Below are 16,739 nucleotides of genomic sequence, written 5' to 3' on the forward strand. Positions count from 1 at the left end.
TTATAATGAATAAATTCCTTTTTGGCATGGAAAGTCTAAACACTAAATTACACTACACTAAAATGAATTACTAAAATTTGACATGTTTACTGTGTAGAAATAAATACGTGGTGATAATCATTTTATAACTCAATGCCAAAATCATTCACAGTGTTGTTCATTTGGTTTTTAGTCAGTACCTACTCAGCCCACTGACCTCGCTGCACATCACTGCCAACACCTCGTCCCTGCCCTTCTCTCTTTCTTGCATTTTTCAAACAAACAAACAACTTGGAAGCAGAGGCAGTCCAACTTTTCCACCTCACCATCTCAGATCTCCCACTCACTATTCCAGCATGCTCTGGCAGAATGAAGACAGAAATAACTTTCTTTAATGGCTAATGGGTAATGGGTAATTTTAGAGGATTGCTTGGCTGCTGAGCGCCTCGATGCATGCTCGATCTGTTGGCCTGCTGTGAAAAGACAAGACCTGCTGCCAGATCCGGACCTAGTACACATTCTCCAAAGGTATTTTGCTTTCATTTAATCTCTATTGCTACTCCTCAAGATGCAGATTCATTATTAATAAAGAAAATGAAGAAAAAAAAAAAAAAGCCACCACCGTCTGGCGCAAAATGATACCCTTGTTGTTCTATGACGCACGCCAGGCGACCAATGTTGTGACAAAGCGTGTTTAAGCAGCTAGAGTCTTCATACTTCTGATTTAATGTTTAATAGGGCTCCAGATGTCGGTACACTTATGGGAAATTAAGAAAAGGTTGAGTGGTGATGTAAACCAGAAAGCGTGCATTAGGAGAGACAGAGATGGATATGGAGACCGGAGATAGGGTGAGTGAGCAAGAGACAATGAGAGAAAATAAGAGGGAAAGTAAGGAAGAATTAGAGGTGGAAAACAAAAGAAAATAATAGTGTTCTGAAGAACAAGAGAAAGGGAAGGAGCAAGGGACTGAAAAAGAAAAGAACAGAAAGGAAAAAGAGAGAGAGAAAGCAACAAACAGAGAGAGAGAGAGAGAATCTGAGAAGGAGAGAGAGAGAAGGAAGGGGACAGAAAGAGAGAGGAAGATACGAGTAGAGTGAGAGCTGAGAGCAGTGGAAAGTGGAAAAACAAATGTATCTAAAGTATTCAACTTATTTTAATTTTAGCTTAATTAATTGCACTAATCAGCCATAATATTAAAACCACTCACGGGTGAAGTGACTTCCATTGATTATCTTGTTACTATGGCACCAGTCAAAGGTTGAGACACATCACCCAGCAAATGAACAGTCAGTTCTTGAAGTTGAGATGTTTAAAGCAACGCAGACCAGGGAAGCCACAGACCAGTCAGACTGTTCGTGTTGGCTCCTGTCAATCACCAGTAGTGTGTACAATTAGCATGTGAGCATCAGAACTGGACCATGGAGCAATAGGGACACAGTTCTAGTAGAAACTAAACACTTCTAGATTTCTAAAAGAATCAGTGGACATTGGCACGATGCTTGTGATCTTTGCCCAAGCTTTAGTGGTGGAGCATCCATGGTAGCGCAAGTTTCTGTAGGGGCACCAGTTGCACCAGTGAACAAGGCATACAGCAGGAAAATATAGCTTTAGGGCAACGTTGGTGTTTGGTGGTTCTCTGTTAAAGATGACTGAATATTACAGATCAAATGTTACAATCTTTGTTTAATACATATTAATAGGTCATTCAATACACTATACTGCATACATATTGTATGATAATGCATATATTGTATTATCATCATGTATTATAAAAGAAAAACGCTTATTTACCAGTAGTTATAGTTCATTACAGAGTGGGTTCAATTGCAGTTTAAACAGTCCTGAAAGAGTCCCTAAAGAGACGTACTACCATTAGACTTGGAGCAGTGAAACTGTGTTCTCTGGAATGATGGATGATGCTCCGTCCAATACTTGTGGAATGAGTTGGGGAGTTAAGGATGAGGTAAGTTGGTGGTCATTCAACATCCTGACCTTTCTAACACTCTTGTCGCCAAATGCAATCAAATCCTGACAGCAAGGAAGAAAGGATTTGCTTAGTGTAACTAAGTAGTTGTCTATACTTCTGCAGTTATGTGACTTTTTTTTTTTTTTTTTTTTTTTTTAAATGACATCCTTGAGCGTGAGATAGACATTCCAAGAACTGCTGAGACAAGCCACAGGGGAAAACGCACAAAGAAAAGGAAAGAAATTAACGTCAAATCCTTTTTCATTGTTCAAGGGCATACAGAGAAACAGGAAATTCAATTTTTAAGTGCGAGCTGGGAAAGATCTACAACAGCTCTCTGAATGACAGGAGCGCAGTAACCTTTCGGGTCTTCCTCTACCTTTAGCTGAACTCAATTTAGAACAAAAGAGAGGGTTTATGAACGTGGTGGATAAACTGTTGAAATTGAAGACAATTTAGGAAAAAACAATTATTATATGACGACCTCCCAGTAAGTTTAGATTTGTCCCCACTGCCCCAAAGTCCATTCACAGTTCAGTGAGAGAGGAGGGAATGTTAACATAATTAAAGCCTGATTTACTGCAGTGTAAAAATAAAACACAACCGCTCCACCTCAGAGCATTACATTAACATTTTAAAACGTTTGACTACCTTGTAAAAGCAAGCAAGGGAGCAGGCTTTTGCCATTTGTCTTATTTGAAGATTTAAACGCTGTGTATAATTCAAGGTACAGTGACATATCGTCTCTATGGACCATGAGTTTGAGTCTGAGTCTGCACGCGTGCGAGTGTGTGTGTGTGTGTGTGTGTGTGTGTGTGTGTGTGTGTGTGTGTGTGTGTGTGTGTGTGTGTGTGCGCTTGTGTTGGGGCTTGTATGCGGCACTGCGCAGTGACAGGTAGACAATGTTGGAATGAATAATTGAAAGAAATGAGAATAGTGGCATGTCAGGATGAATAAAACCAAGGTGAATGTGTTATTAGAGGAGGGTTGATGAGGGCAGAGTGAGAGAGACGGGAAAAGAAAGCGAGAGAGAAAGGTCTTAATTATTCTGGTGGTCATGATGGCGTTTAAGTTATTGAGGATAAAACCGCAGGCTTGTTACTGTTCCCATCATTTTTTAATGATTTGTTCTCTCTAGTTCGTGCATATGCTTATCACAGGCATACAGTGTATGATTTTAGCCCGTTATCACCAGGTCCAGGTAAGTTTCATCTGTTGTTGTTTGACGTTCAGTATAAGGAGGGTAGCGATGTACGATCAACTGCCCAAACAAGCGACTAAGTGATTTTAGGCACTTGTCTTATAAAGAGAACGGTCTCACAAATCAGTTGTTAGAAATCATACTCAAATTTACAGTAAACCAGGGTTCTACAATTACTGAAGGGCCAATGTCCAGCACAGCAAGGATATATATATATATATATATATATATATATATTCAAATATGTTGAATCAGGAGGGTTTGAGCAGGGAAGACAACAAAGTGTGCTAGATACAGGCCCTCCAGGACTGGAACTGAAGAACCCAATGCCCCTACAATCGTACACACAAGTAACAAAACATAGGCTAAATATACGCACATTTGCCAACTCTGCTTTATTTAAATACATAAAGTTGAGACGTATAAATGTTAATACAGCAATTTGTCTTATTATTTCTGCTAAACAGACAGTAGAGAGCCATTGTCATTTTCCATCCACGTATATCAAATTGTCCTTGTTTTGGTGTCAGTGCCCACAGTGTGGCATGCGCCTGTACTCTGCCACAAATAACGAAACAGCTTTATTGGAACTAATCCATTAAAAGAACTGTCCCTAGAGTTTGGGCTTCACGTACAGTGTGAGCTCCCATGTTGCAGCACATCAATCGGATTGTACAATGTGAGCATATAAATCGTAGGCTTTGGCTGTACACAATGTTTGGTTGCTGTCACCAGCAAAAAAAGGATTTGTGAAATCACAAAGTGTAGGTCTGGAGTTAGAAAAGACATACAATCCCCTTCAAGTGAACAGAAAACCGCTGCAGGATTTAGTCTTAGTACCATGTTTAGCAATGTGACAAGCTACCCAGCCAACCAATGGGAGACATAGTTTTTTTTAATATGATATTTGATAGGCCTTTATCAAAAATGATATTATATTAATTACAGCAGGCTAGGGCTTTTTGACTATTTTAAGACTGTTATATTTTAAGTTGTGTGTAAAATTCACATAGAAATGTTGACACTGAGCATTCACCAACGGTGTCCGGGGGGGTCTAGGTACAGCCTTGGTCTCCAGGGAGGCCAGTGTGGTGCTACAGTTATGAGGTTGGTTAAGTGATGGGAGTGACTTAGAGAGGCGTGGTTCTGGGACGCCAGGCCTCACTGTTGAGAGTTCCGGAGGTGTCGTGGGCTTAATTCAACAAAACACTGATAAAGGGAGGTGCCTACCTGATGACCCCTGTGAAGAGCTTGCAACGTAGTGGGTGATTTTGTACCAAAGTATGACTTATTATATTATCTTGGATATATATTTAAAAAAATTAATAATGATAATCTCTTATTCAGAAGCAATTCTCATCAAATCAAAATGTTGATTAAACAAAAGAGTTGGATAATCTCAAGGTCTATCACGCAGTCAGTAAAAAGACTTTTAATCAAAAATTGCAAACAAGGCCTGATAATCGAAGAGTGGCATCTCTCCCACTGTCTACTCCTGCTGATAACCTCATTCTAGCATTTACTCCCTTAAGACCACATCACCAGCTCTGTTTGCACATCAGATTACTTTCACCTACTTGTACAAGAGTCTGCAGGAGGGCTTTGGTGAACGTAATTCACTGCCCCTCTGGAACTTTCATTATGCTTGCAAATATCCAATATTTTTACTGTAATGCAGGAGTATGATTACAGTAAAACATTCTAAGCTGGGAAAATTGGAAAATATACATATTTTCTGGTTCACAACCCTTGTTTCTTCCTGTGATGTGATAATATGGTCCTGACTATGATACATTATAAAAAACAGGAGCTAGTTGCATCAACTGTATGCAAGTTCAAGCAAAGAATAATTATAGTTAAATGGTAAGACTAAGCACAGGTTTACGCCTTACTAAACCAAAACAGGTTGCTCCACTTAAACTTGGAGCATAGAAGACACTAAATATTTAGATCTCCTTCTGAGCAGGTTAAAGAGTTGAATATACCCACATCAAGAACATAAAGAGGATCAGAACGTGAGCTGACTAGACTTGGCTACATTAAGTGCTTAGAACTGGGAAGAACATTACTTTTATTTAGCAAATAAAAGCACAGAATTCTGAGTGTTGTGGCTTTACCTTTAGCTCTAATCAGGAGGCTACATCCACAGCATCAGTTCAGTGAGACGGTCTTTTAAAATAAGCTGCACATTCATACTCGATTGCCACAAGAATATAATAAATATAAGACGAGAATCATATCTACAGGTTTTTGTTGGTTTTTTTTTCAGTTCAGCTGTAAAAACAAACATCATTCACTACTGTACTGGATTTTTTTCCCCATGGAGAGTAAAATATCAGTGGAGTTTTCATAATGTGTTTACTGACTGGTTCTGAACTTGGTTAGTTTTTAGGCTAGTAGCTAAGACAGGACGGATTGGTGGTGCAACGAAAGAACTAGGTTTGCGAAATTAAGTAGCGGTCCTAAGAATTTAAGCTCTGCAGTCTGACAGTATTACAAAACACAAGCTGGTATAATCCAAAGCATCCCTCATCCAATAGACATGAAAACACAAGAGCAGTAAATACATACATATATATATATATATATATAAAAACGAGAACCAGCCCCTGTAGCGGGGTCCGGCAGCATCGTTCCTAAGAGAAAACTAAAATTCTGGTGTATTCTGAGTCCAAAACATGGGGTTAATTGCAAATTCAATTCATGCCCAAAAATCTGAGACCAGACATCAATTGCAATTAGAGGCCATTCTAAAAACATTGCCCATAATTTGTGCTCTGCTAGCTCCGTAATGGTGCATGGGCCCCGATGATGGCCAATTGTGATGTAATTTGAGGATTACCGCTCAATTCTCACAACAGTCCACAGAAAATCATGCTCTACATCGATATCAGATGAAAACTAGCTATTAGCTGGTTGTACTGGTTGTGAACAATGATCATTTATAGAAACCCGTTTTCACCCCTGTTAGAAAGCCACTGAAGAGAGAAATTCTAATATGAGAAAATTAGACCAAATTCACTTGAGACAAAGAACTCTCCCTAGAATTGTCTATTAATAGCAGACCTTCATCAAACTTGAAAGTCTTTCCCATGAATCTTGTTGTAGATTTATCATTCAAAAACGTAACTTTCAGTTGGGATACAAACATTTATGATGCCACAGGAGGGTTCACATACTAGTCAAACATGTCAGAAGATCCATAACACTGAAAATATTGTAGCATATAGTAAAAATAATATCAAATTAATAAAGATAAGTACGTTAAATGTTGTTGTTGTTCAACTTCTATTTTAAGGCTGAAAAATTATTGAAAAATAATAGTAATAATTAGTAAAAAGGATCTGGGAAATGCAGATGCAGGACGTCTCAGAATGTGAGCTCATTTTAGGCATGAAACCGAAATAAGGTGGCCTTAAATTGTAACTATACAAATCACGTACCCTCTATTCACAAACCATAAAACAGGAGAAGGATTTCTGATATAGGACCCAGAGGCACAAAAGCAAACACAAACACAGACAGGCAGATATTTAGTAGCTCACAAGAGTGTCCAAAATCATACACTTGGACTCAACACACCCACGGACTTGCATGTTTTAATACCTCACTGTCACACAACACACACATAAGGTTTTTCCTTCATCCTCTTCCCCCTTCTATGTGACGCTGCTTAATTACAGGGACTTGGGCTAATCAGGATGCTGTCATTTTGGGGAGACTGGAATATTCTTCACAAGCACTCAAACTCACACACAGTCAAAAGCTAGCGGTCCTAGCCTATCTTTATTTCTGCATCTGACAGTTGTCTTCTAGCCCACATGTTGGCTGTTTACCACATATTGTATAAAAATGAAAATATGTACAACTGTAAAATTATTTATTTTTGTTTATGGTCTGTCTATGTATGAGCTTTTGGATTAAAAGGAATGCAAGCTCAGATATTTACTAAATGTATTGAATGAGGCCCCTTGTGCAAACTGTGTAGCGCTGTGTAACCTCAGTTTTTTTTTCGAGTCATATTTTGGTTATATTTTGTAATACTGCGCAACAGCAACAGTCCATGTTTCTTCTTTTGATCTCAATGATCATTCTGTATCTCTCAGCTTGTCCAAAAATGTGTATAGTGTGTCCTTCAGGGGGTGCTTAAAATGTGATTTGCTGCTTTACCGCAAAGGAGCAATTACCTTTTAGTCTGTAGGGGGGAAATACTAATTATTGCATAATGCTGCTTTAATTGAATTGAATTATTTTGGCAAAGTAGTACATCAAAAACACATCTTCAAATGCAAGATTATGTTTTGTGTACAGTATATGGTCCTCATGGCCCTTTCTTTACTTCATGCTGTACACAAGAACTTGGCCACTATGGGGAGAATGTGATTTAGCGTGTAGATATGAAAGTGTAAGTGTGTGGAACTGTGCAGAAGCGTGTGTATGAAGAGACTCACCATTTCTCTGAGAGCTGAAGGTGAGAGCCAGACGTCCGAGCAAATCGTCGTCCTCATATCGGTCTTCACTTGCTTTGACCCAGAAACAGTTTTCAGACATCTCCTGAGGACGGATCTAAAGCAGACAGAGAGAGCGCGCACGCACACGCACACACACACACACACACACACACACACACACACACACACACACATGCGTAAGGGGTTACCATGACTTTTCAATATATAAAAAACAAGCAGAACATGTGTCTGTGCATGCAAATACATGTACACATGCAGTCACACACCCACATGAGCATGGTTGCGTTCAAGAGCACACAAGTGCCCACAAAAAGAAGGAAATTATGACCTGCCATTCCACTTCCTCCCACCTCCGTCTAGGAGGTCAAACAGGGAGAGTTGCTAGGCAACATGAGAATCCAAACATACAAGCAAAGAATGGGAGGTTTATGAAAAAGTAAAGGGAACAGCTACTCAAATATTCATAACTGTGCTACAGAAGAGGCTTTTTTTTTTTTTTTTTTTTTTTTTACCCCCTCTTCGGCCCCTTGCTACATGCACGTCTATGGCGGCTGAGTGTGGCACTTGAGTGGCTCATCTATAGCCCTCTCAGTATACTCAAACACAGAAAAAAGGGCTCTATTCAAACACAGCACAGCCCCTGAAACCTCCTCACTCCAAAACACACACACACACACACACGTCTAAACACAGCCACAGTGAAAGCTATGAATAAAAGAAAGAGCACCCTAGTTAAGGGCAAACACAACTATGTATAAAACTAATAATAATAATAAAAAGCAAATGTGAGAAAGAAAAAAGGAAGAGAGGTATAAGAGAAAGTGAACAAGTCTGATTAAAGTACTAACATGACCCTATTTTAGCAGAACAGAAGAAAATACATTGAGGCAAGCATAGAGACGTCGAGCAAATGATTAAGACGCAAGGCCCTCAATGACTACAAAAGTAAGCTTAAGGCCAGTGACCTAAACAGAGAACATCATGATGATGAAGATAATTATGATGCTTAATCTGTTTAAGATGATGTAATAACACCTTTCCCACCCCCATCACAAAGCCTAATGCTCACATGAGAACATACAAACAAAACCAGCAAATAGAAACGGTACCGAAGTAAATATTTATTTAGTAATATTTATCAGGCAATTCACTGTGAAGTCTCAGCCAAACAGAGCTATATTAGGCTTTGAGTGTTTAAGGTCACCATTAAGGTAGGGAACAGTGTCTAATGGCTATGCTGATTGTGGTACTGTGGAGAGAAACCATGGAAACCAGGGAGACTGAAGCAGTGCGGGACAATCAATTTTATGGAGTGTTGCTCTTAAGACAAAAGAGACAGTAAAGATTGAGAGCGGGATCGATGAGCTGAAGACGTTCTAATGAACCACCCTCACACCTGTGCCACACTCGGACGTTTTACTTATTGACAATAACTCCTCATTGTGCTTTTACACAACCACAGAATTTACTCTGAAATACATTACACTTTTTACATTAGCAGCTATTTAAAATGTCTTCAAGCTCAACATTCAACCAATCTGTCTTGGTTTTTAAGCTTATTCGCAACTTGGTGCTTTAATGTGACCATCGATTGCAAAGAATTCAACGTTTATCTGCTTAGGTGTGGAATTCCTGGGGCTAAAGGGTGTTAAACCTCCAAAAGGTAACTGATGAAAGATTTATTTTTATTGCTACTATCAGCCTAACAGCAGAATATCCATTAGCACAGAAGCTGGTCTAAATTCCCCAACAAACTAACACTAGGACACTACAACCCTTTCATGGTTCGGTCGGGTGCTTGCTCTCTGGGTCACAGTTCGGTTTGGATCACTGCTATGCTTTATTTATTTATTAATTTATTTACTAAAGTTAACAACTTTTTTAACCTTGTAAATCCTAAATGAACCAAAACCAAAAATTAACAAACGTTAATAATAACACTGAAAACACATTATAAGAACAAAAATACTGGGACACCTGTTCATTCACTGTTTGTTCTAAATTCAAGGATAGTTAAAAATTGAGAAACTGTCTCTACTGTCTAGGGAAGACTTTCTACTAGATTTTGGAGCACTGCTGTGAGGATTAGATTGCATTTAGCCAAAGAGTGTTAGTGAGGATCACAGTCATTCCAGAGAACATAGTTCCACTGCAATGCTGAGGCTTTAATACCCAACTAGGCCACGATAGGTATAAGGCATGGTGCCAGCTGGTTCTTTCTGGATCTGCTCCAGAAAGAAATATATAAATAAAAAAAACTGTGATTGTGATTTTGGGTCAGAACTGTTACAGCATGATGTGTCTTATAAGAGTGGACACCAAGTTAACTTGTGAAGAAGCATCAAGAGAGATGCAGTTAGGACAATCAAACCCGGTTCGACCTCCCCGTGGCTCAAACATACACTTTTTCAACCTATCTCTGAAAGCACTGTTCTTGTTAAGTGAGAGATAAAAGTTTTGAGGTGAATGTACATGAATATTGTATGTCTTGCACATCGTCTACAGCTGTGGCCTCCTAATAGTTAATTGACAACAGGTTTCAGATGAGAAAAAACATATGGCTAACTTTTTAGAACATCTGTATGACGGCTGCAAAGGGGGCAGAGATTAAATATTAATAGCTATATTGCAAACTAATATCACTCCAAAGACAGCGCAAGGCAACATCTGCTGAGGAAGCACAACAGGCCGTCTGACAATAGCTTTTGATCTTTTACAGGGAAGTTAGAGCTTGCATTTAATGATGTTTGGCACCGAACAGCAGAAGTTTTCTTCACAATCCCTTCGCTAACAGCTGTCCTTTTGTATCGCTGTTGTCTTTACACAGGACTACTGAGCGAGTGAGTTTGTGTGAAGGGCACAGAGTTAAACTGGGCAATGGATTCAGGTGGAGACAGCTCACAACAGGAACCAAGCAGAAGGGTGGTTATTTTGCACCTGTTCTACTGTGCTCTGCAACAGCCTCTCTTACATTATTAAATAATCTTAATTGACAATCTGTAGCTAACATTTAGGAATTACACAGAAACTTCTGCACAACAAATCTAAATTCCCAATTAACTTGTAGCAAAAGGGCAGTAAAAATGATGGGCCTCTATATGTCTTAAATGCATGCATGTAATTACAGTTAACTACATATTTACATAAAAAGTTAATCAGGTGCTTACATTCAGTATCAAAGAGTTCCAACTTTACTAAGGGATTCCAAATATGACAAAAACTGTCAAATACAGCCACGTGCACAAATTTGGTCAATGACACATTCTGTTAATATTTTTATAATAAAATAAGTAAACAAATCCTCTACAGGAACCATACCAACTTAAATATGCTTTTATTTCATTTAATTCCTGTTTATTGTCTGAATTTGGATGATTATGTTGGAAAACAACTAATTGCTTTTTGCTGATTAAGCAAAAAAACAGCAATTATGCTTTGTAATGTTCAGAAGTGTGTTCTCAGGAGAAGATGTGAACTTATTTCACCTAGAAAATCAACAACCTGTCATTTGACTGAGGTGCACAAGCATTTGCATAAGACTGTACAAATTATATACTGTTACCATCATGCAAAAATGGCACTACACACTCTATTCATTGCATTGTTTATTGTGATCACAGCAGAAATCCCTTTTAGTGTCTGGGAAATCAAGTCTGTCTTCTGCCCTCTTCTGGCCAGGAGACTTACACTGTTAAACGGAAAGACCTTATTCTAACGACATACAGTCACTGGATCAGGGAAATCATGTACAATCTCAACCTTGAGAAGATTAACTACACTGTCAGAGGGTCTACCAAGCAGCTTGATAGTATTTGGCAGCCTTTGTCGAGAATGCTGACAGCTTGACAATGCTGGTTTTATCTATTTTTCTTAAAGTTAAGGAAAGTACATATATATAAAAGCAGTAAGGAACTTGGCCATAAATATTTGTGATTGCTGAATTTGTAGAGGATGTTACCTTGGACCAGTTGAGGCGCTTCATGGTGGTCTCAGGCTTAAACTCCTTCTTGGGCCGAAGGCCAAAAGGCAGCACGTGATGGGTAGGGGAGGACATCAGGCCTCCCAGCCCTGGCGGAGGAGGGGGAGGGACGCCAAAAGGAGGAGGAGGAGGAGGCACTCCAGGCATGGCAGCACAGCCTGGTGGCGGTGGCGGAGGAGGAGGAGGTGGAGGAGCCGGACATCCAGGGGCAGGGGGTGGTGGAGGGGGCACTGATGAAGAGGATGACAAGGCAGGGACAGACTGAACCGTAGGTATGCCCACCGGCACTGCCCCAAACTGCACAAGGGAAATGTAAAGGTAGAAAATGAATATTACATTTAAGCAATAGGCACACCATGAAACCAACTTGAAGCCTCCAGATAGAACTCAACACACTGCATACATGTATAACAGGGAATGTGTAAACTGGATTATGATATGCAATTATTCAACTGTGAGAGTGCAGAAAAAAGAAAAAAGAAAAAAAACAGTACAGTTACAGAGTATAGCCTTAGCCTTAGCCTCGGCCATATTACAATTTCTGATTCAAAGGGTCATAGCCAACAGCAACAATACAAGCCACAACAGATCACAAAAAATAAAAAATAAAATAAATAATTATATGAGTAGATCAAAGATGAAAGGGGTCCCCTCAGACAGAAGCACTAACCACACAGATGGAGAGACTAAAAAGATTATTAAAAGAGCACGACCCCCTCCTGCTTCAAACTCCGGCACTTCAAACACCCAGATTCATGGCAAAAACAAGCAATGCCATACATAACCCTCTTGTGTAACCACTCCATTCATTCATTCTGAATGGAGTACAGCTGCAGGGGAGAATTTATTGAACATGTAGATGCTCTAATTCAAACACTATGCATGTCGGTCTCAAGATAATTCACAGGCAAAGAGGCAGAATGAATGACGGCACCATATATCTGGGACATTGACTAGCTGATTATGTTTTCGCGGCACAGCGAATGACTGCAACCTGAAGAGATGGATCAGTTTAACTGCCTGCATTCCAAACTTTCACTTCGCTCATCAGGCCCCATTATTTAGCAATTGATCTCCTCTATCGATGGTTGCCTAGTGAGCCAAAAAGCAATTGATCAAACAAACTGTTCTGCTGATGCCCTATTTGTCATGTCAATCTGTGGACTGTGGGATCAACTGGAGAGGAAATAAAACAAGCCTTCTACTACCTGAGCACAGAAAGACAGGATAAATCTGTCACCAAACAAAAAAAAACACCAACTAAAATGGCAAAAAAATAGAGAGGTGATAAATAAATAAATACAGAAATAACCTCATAAAATGTCAAGCATTTCAAGCACTCTCGAGCAATGAAAGAAACAGTCAGTGAATTTGACGCCTTAAGGCCATTTAGCTTGAGGACGCTACATTTTAAACCTTTTGCTCTATTGATTGTTAAATTCAGCCCCTTCAAGTCATTTGCAATGCTTTCATAAGGGCCTAGTAGAAAATATGTTCATCAGAAATTGGATCCCGTAAACCAATCAGGCTGGCACAACACATCTGGACGAACCCATTGGTTTTTAAGACCACAACAACTCTAAATTCCAAATTAACTTAATAGTAGCAAAAAGACAGTAAAAATGATGGGCCTCTACATGTCTTAAATATATGTATGTAATTACAGTTAATTACATATTTACATAATACAAATTTTGTCTTTTTTTTTTTTTTTTTTTTTAGGAAATAAGTAAACAAATCCTTTACAGGAAACATCTAAACTTAAATGTGTTTTTATTTGATTTAATTCCTGTTTATTTTCTGAATTTGGATGATTCAGAATTTCGAAAAACAACAAATTGCTTTTTGCCGATTCAGCAAAACAAAGAGCAATTGTGCTTTGTAATGTGTGTTCTCAGGAGAGGATGTGAGATGATTATTTCACTTAGAAAATCAACAACCTGTAATTTGACTGGGGTACACAAGCATTTGCATAAGATTGTACAAATGATATACTGTTAGGAGCATTTAACATTACAAAACACTAACCGTTTAAACAAATGTACCTGGGTACACCTGTATCTGTGTATGCCCTAATCTAAGGCTAATATGCAAGCCACGGCTTAGCGATATAACATGATGCAACACAATTCAATACACAGTGTATCGCTATAAGCCCAGTGGCCAGTAAAGAAGGGTTCACTGTTGAACATGGGAGTGTAATACAGGCAGCACTGTTTACACACCAAAACAAACCTCAAACAAGAACAGCAATCAGCTGCAGCAGCAGTGCAGAAAGCCTGCCTACTTATTTCTAAAGCAGGTGAAAAACTAAGTATTACACATTTGAATCCCTAAGCACCCTCTTGATTTCCAGACACAGTGCAAACCACCTCAGACGGGGTCTGATTATATCTTAAAGTTCAAGGTCTGGTTCAGTGGCTCAGTGTGCACCAGTGTGTCTGGAGAATGAAAATGACCCCAAATCAGCACTTTAGTACAGTGACAAAGTTGAGCCTGGGGTTTAGAAAAGGACTTCAGCTCAGGGAACAAAAAGACAAGAGCATCCATCGAGTTCTCAAAGTAACAATGTTGGACCTTTTGCCAAGTACAAGGGCAATTTTGTATTGACCACAACTATGGTTTAAGACTGACAGAAAAGAATAGGATGAAGGCCTGGCCACTGCATGTACTCAGCTCAGACTGTGCAGGTATATATATAAAAAAATAAAATAAAATAAAGAATAGAAGAACAGAAGACAAGAAGCAGATGGAACGATAAGTCATGTCCATTTCCAGGCAGTGGTGGATTTAGTTTATAATATACATAAGTTGTAAGAACAAACACTGCCAGGACAATTACATTTCTGGCTAATTGTGTATGTTTGTTTCAATTAAAGACCAAAAAAAACCAAAGAATCTTTCATTACAGCAACATTTCCTGAAACGAGTTTTGTCCTTAATCGAAAATCACTTTAAATCAGAAATCTATGCTTATGCCTGAAAACACAACAGGGATACTCAATTTAGTTGTTTTGCCTCCTAGGTTGACTAGGAAAACAAACAAAAAAATAGTTCAATTAAGACATTGTGTGTTCTGTTTGAAGAAGACTGATAATTAAAAGGAAATCATTTAAAAAAGACATTTGAATGGTCACTTCTAAAGTAATGCTTATTTTCCATTAACAAGACAAACATTCAGCCTCTGTGGAAAAACATAATTAAGCCATGGGAGCTCAATGATTGGTGTGTTTCCTAAGTAAAGGCACTGTCACTCACAGCGCACTACATTTATTGAACTGAGGTATCGTCACTTTACTGCGGTGTCTGCTTCCTCTGACAATTTCTAATGTCACTGAAGTACAGTGATTGGCTGTTATCTCCTCAAGATACAACATGAATCAGACAGCAAGTAATGGAGGCAGCAGACAGTGAAAGAGAACCGAGACAAGAGAGAAGAAAGATAAAAAAGAGAGCCAGAGAGAGAGAGAGAGAGAGAGAGAGAGAGAGAGAGAGAGAGAGAGAGAGAGAGATCGACACACATGCAGTAGATGTTAAATGGTTACGGAAACAGTGATGGGTGACAGAAAGCGGGACAATAAGACCTTTACCTGAGATCTAAAGGCCTGTAGCTCTGCCTCCAGCTCACTGATTTTCTCCTCCCTCTTCACTAGCTGGGCTTCGGCGTCCTGTCTGCCCATTAGCTCATCATCAAACTGTAGGTCAGAACTACTGTTAGATTTGCTTCTTAAAAAATAATACAAATCAAGGTCAGCACAACTGACGACAAAATACACTCAATGTATGTTAAACGTGTCAGATACCACAACAGTGCTATGAGAACACTGATCGAATTAAAATTATGTAAAATAAGAAGCATTTTTAAGCAATGGTTTAAAGAAGTATTGGTGCAAAGTCTGTGTGTAAACATCAGCACTGCAGAAACTAGCATACTGTCCATGTCCTAGACATTATACTAATATCACTCTATTACTTTCACATTGATGAATTAAATGTCCTATTTACATGTAGATTCTACAAAACGGACCTTGTTAACAGTACTAATGCACACAGTACTATTCTAGTACACGTGGATAAGACTTGTATGGAGCATTTACATAAAGAATATTCTCGTGTGGTCAAAAAAGGGGTTCTCCTAACTATCAACATTGTTCAACTCATTACAGCATGCTGAAAATCAGATCATGCATAAAGTGGTAGGATCAAATAATGCTTGATCTCCAGACTATGGGCAATAATAACCCACAATGAAGTTGGAACATCATTTAGTCCTAAGCAGATATCGGTTCGGTGTCCTTTTGTAGATTCATGAATCATCCTGATTTTGTTTTCTTCCACCCCCTCCCCCCCACTTGCCTTGACACATGGATTTCAGCGATTGCATAAGTTTTTGTGTCTAATCTTCCTAAATAAACTGTGTTGGGAAAAACCTTACAAACAAATGGTGTCATACATTAATGCTGAGAAATTCAAACATACAGTGTGTGATTATTGATAGACAGGATTGGAAGTGCCCTCACCCATCCTTAGGATGTCTTTATCCTTTATTAATAATTAGCATAATTGTAATCATTTGAATTATCTATACAAACAAACCTAATTATGTTTTGTCTACTCTTTTTTGGTGTAGCCCAGGGGGAACCAGAGAACAATTTCTATTGGAAGCAACACAGTTACCTTCAAAATCATTTTTTCATTCTTTGGTGTGCCTGTAATGCGGAAACGTGTTTTCTCTGGAAATTCTGATTCCAAATTGGTGAATCCACTTTCTCTTTTTTCTTGTTCTTTTCATTCATGCCGTGGTAGAAATGACCCAACATTATACAGACAGTAAGCACTGCACAGACATTGTCTCAGCAATGTTAGGTATTTAACTTTTCTACTGGGCTAATCCTAGCAATATAACTTTTGGGGGCTAGTTAGCTATTAAGCTATCTTTGATTCTGTTGTGCAAGGAGGAAACTTGTGCAGAACAAGACTCAGAACAAGACTCAAGATTCTTCTGTCCAAAGCACATTGTTCCAGAAGTCATTGCTCTTTGTCAGGTGTTGTCAGGCAAGTTCTAGTCTTTGCCTTTAGGCCTCTGATGTTTTTTGACAGCATCAGTTTCCTCCTTGCTCACCTCTGATGAAAATCCAACT

At 38.9% G+C, this 16,739-nt stretch overlaps 1 protein-coding gene across 1 annotated transcript in view; it reads right to left on the minus strand.

Annotated features, from left to right (window-relative positions):
• Positions 1 to 16,739, minus strand: part of diaph3 (diaphanous-related formin 3) — a 371,639-nt gene that overhangs the window by 225,870 nt on the left and 129,030 nt on the right. Inside the window, exons 15-17 of the mRNA XM_072660640.1 lie at positions 15,189 to 15,293; positions 11,578 to 11,895; positions 7,599 to 7,713 (exon numbers count right to left, since the gene is read on the minus strand). Coding sequence (XP_072516741.1) covers positions 7,599 to 7,713; positions 11,578 to 11,895; positions 15,189 to 15,293 — 538 coding nt within the window. The remainder of the gene's footprint in view (positions 1 to 7,598; positions 7,714 to 11,577; positions 11,896 to 15,188; positions 15,294 to 16,739) is intronic.

This window comes from Salminus brasiliensis, chromosome 17 (genome assembly GCF_030463535.1).
Source record: "Salminus brasiliensis chromosome 17, fSalBra1.hap2, whole genome shotgun sequence".
NCBI classification, from domain to species: domain Eukaryota; kingdom Metazoa; phylum Chordata; class Actinopteri; order Characiformes; family Bryconidae; genus Salminus; species Salminus brasiliensis.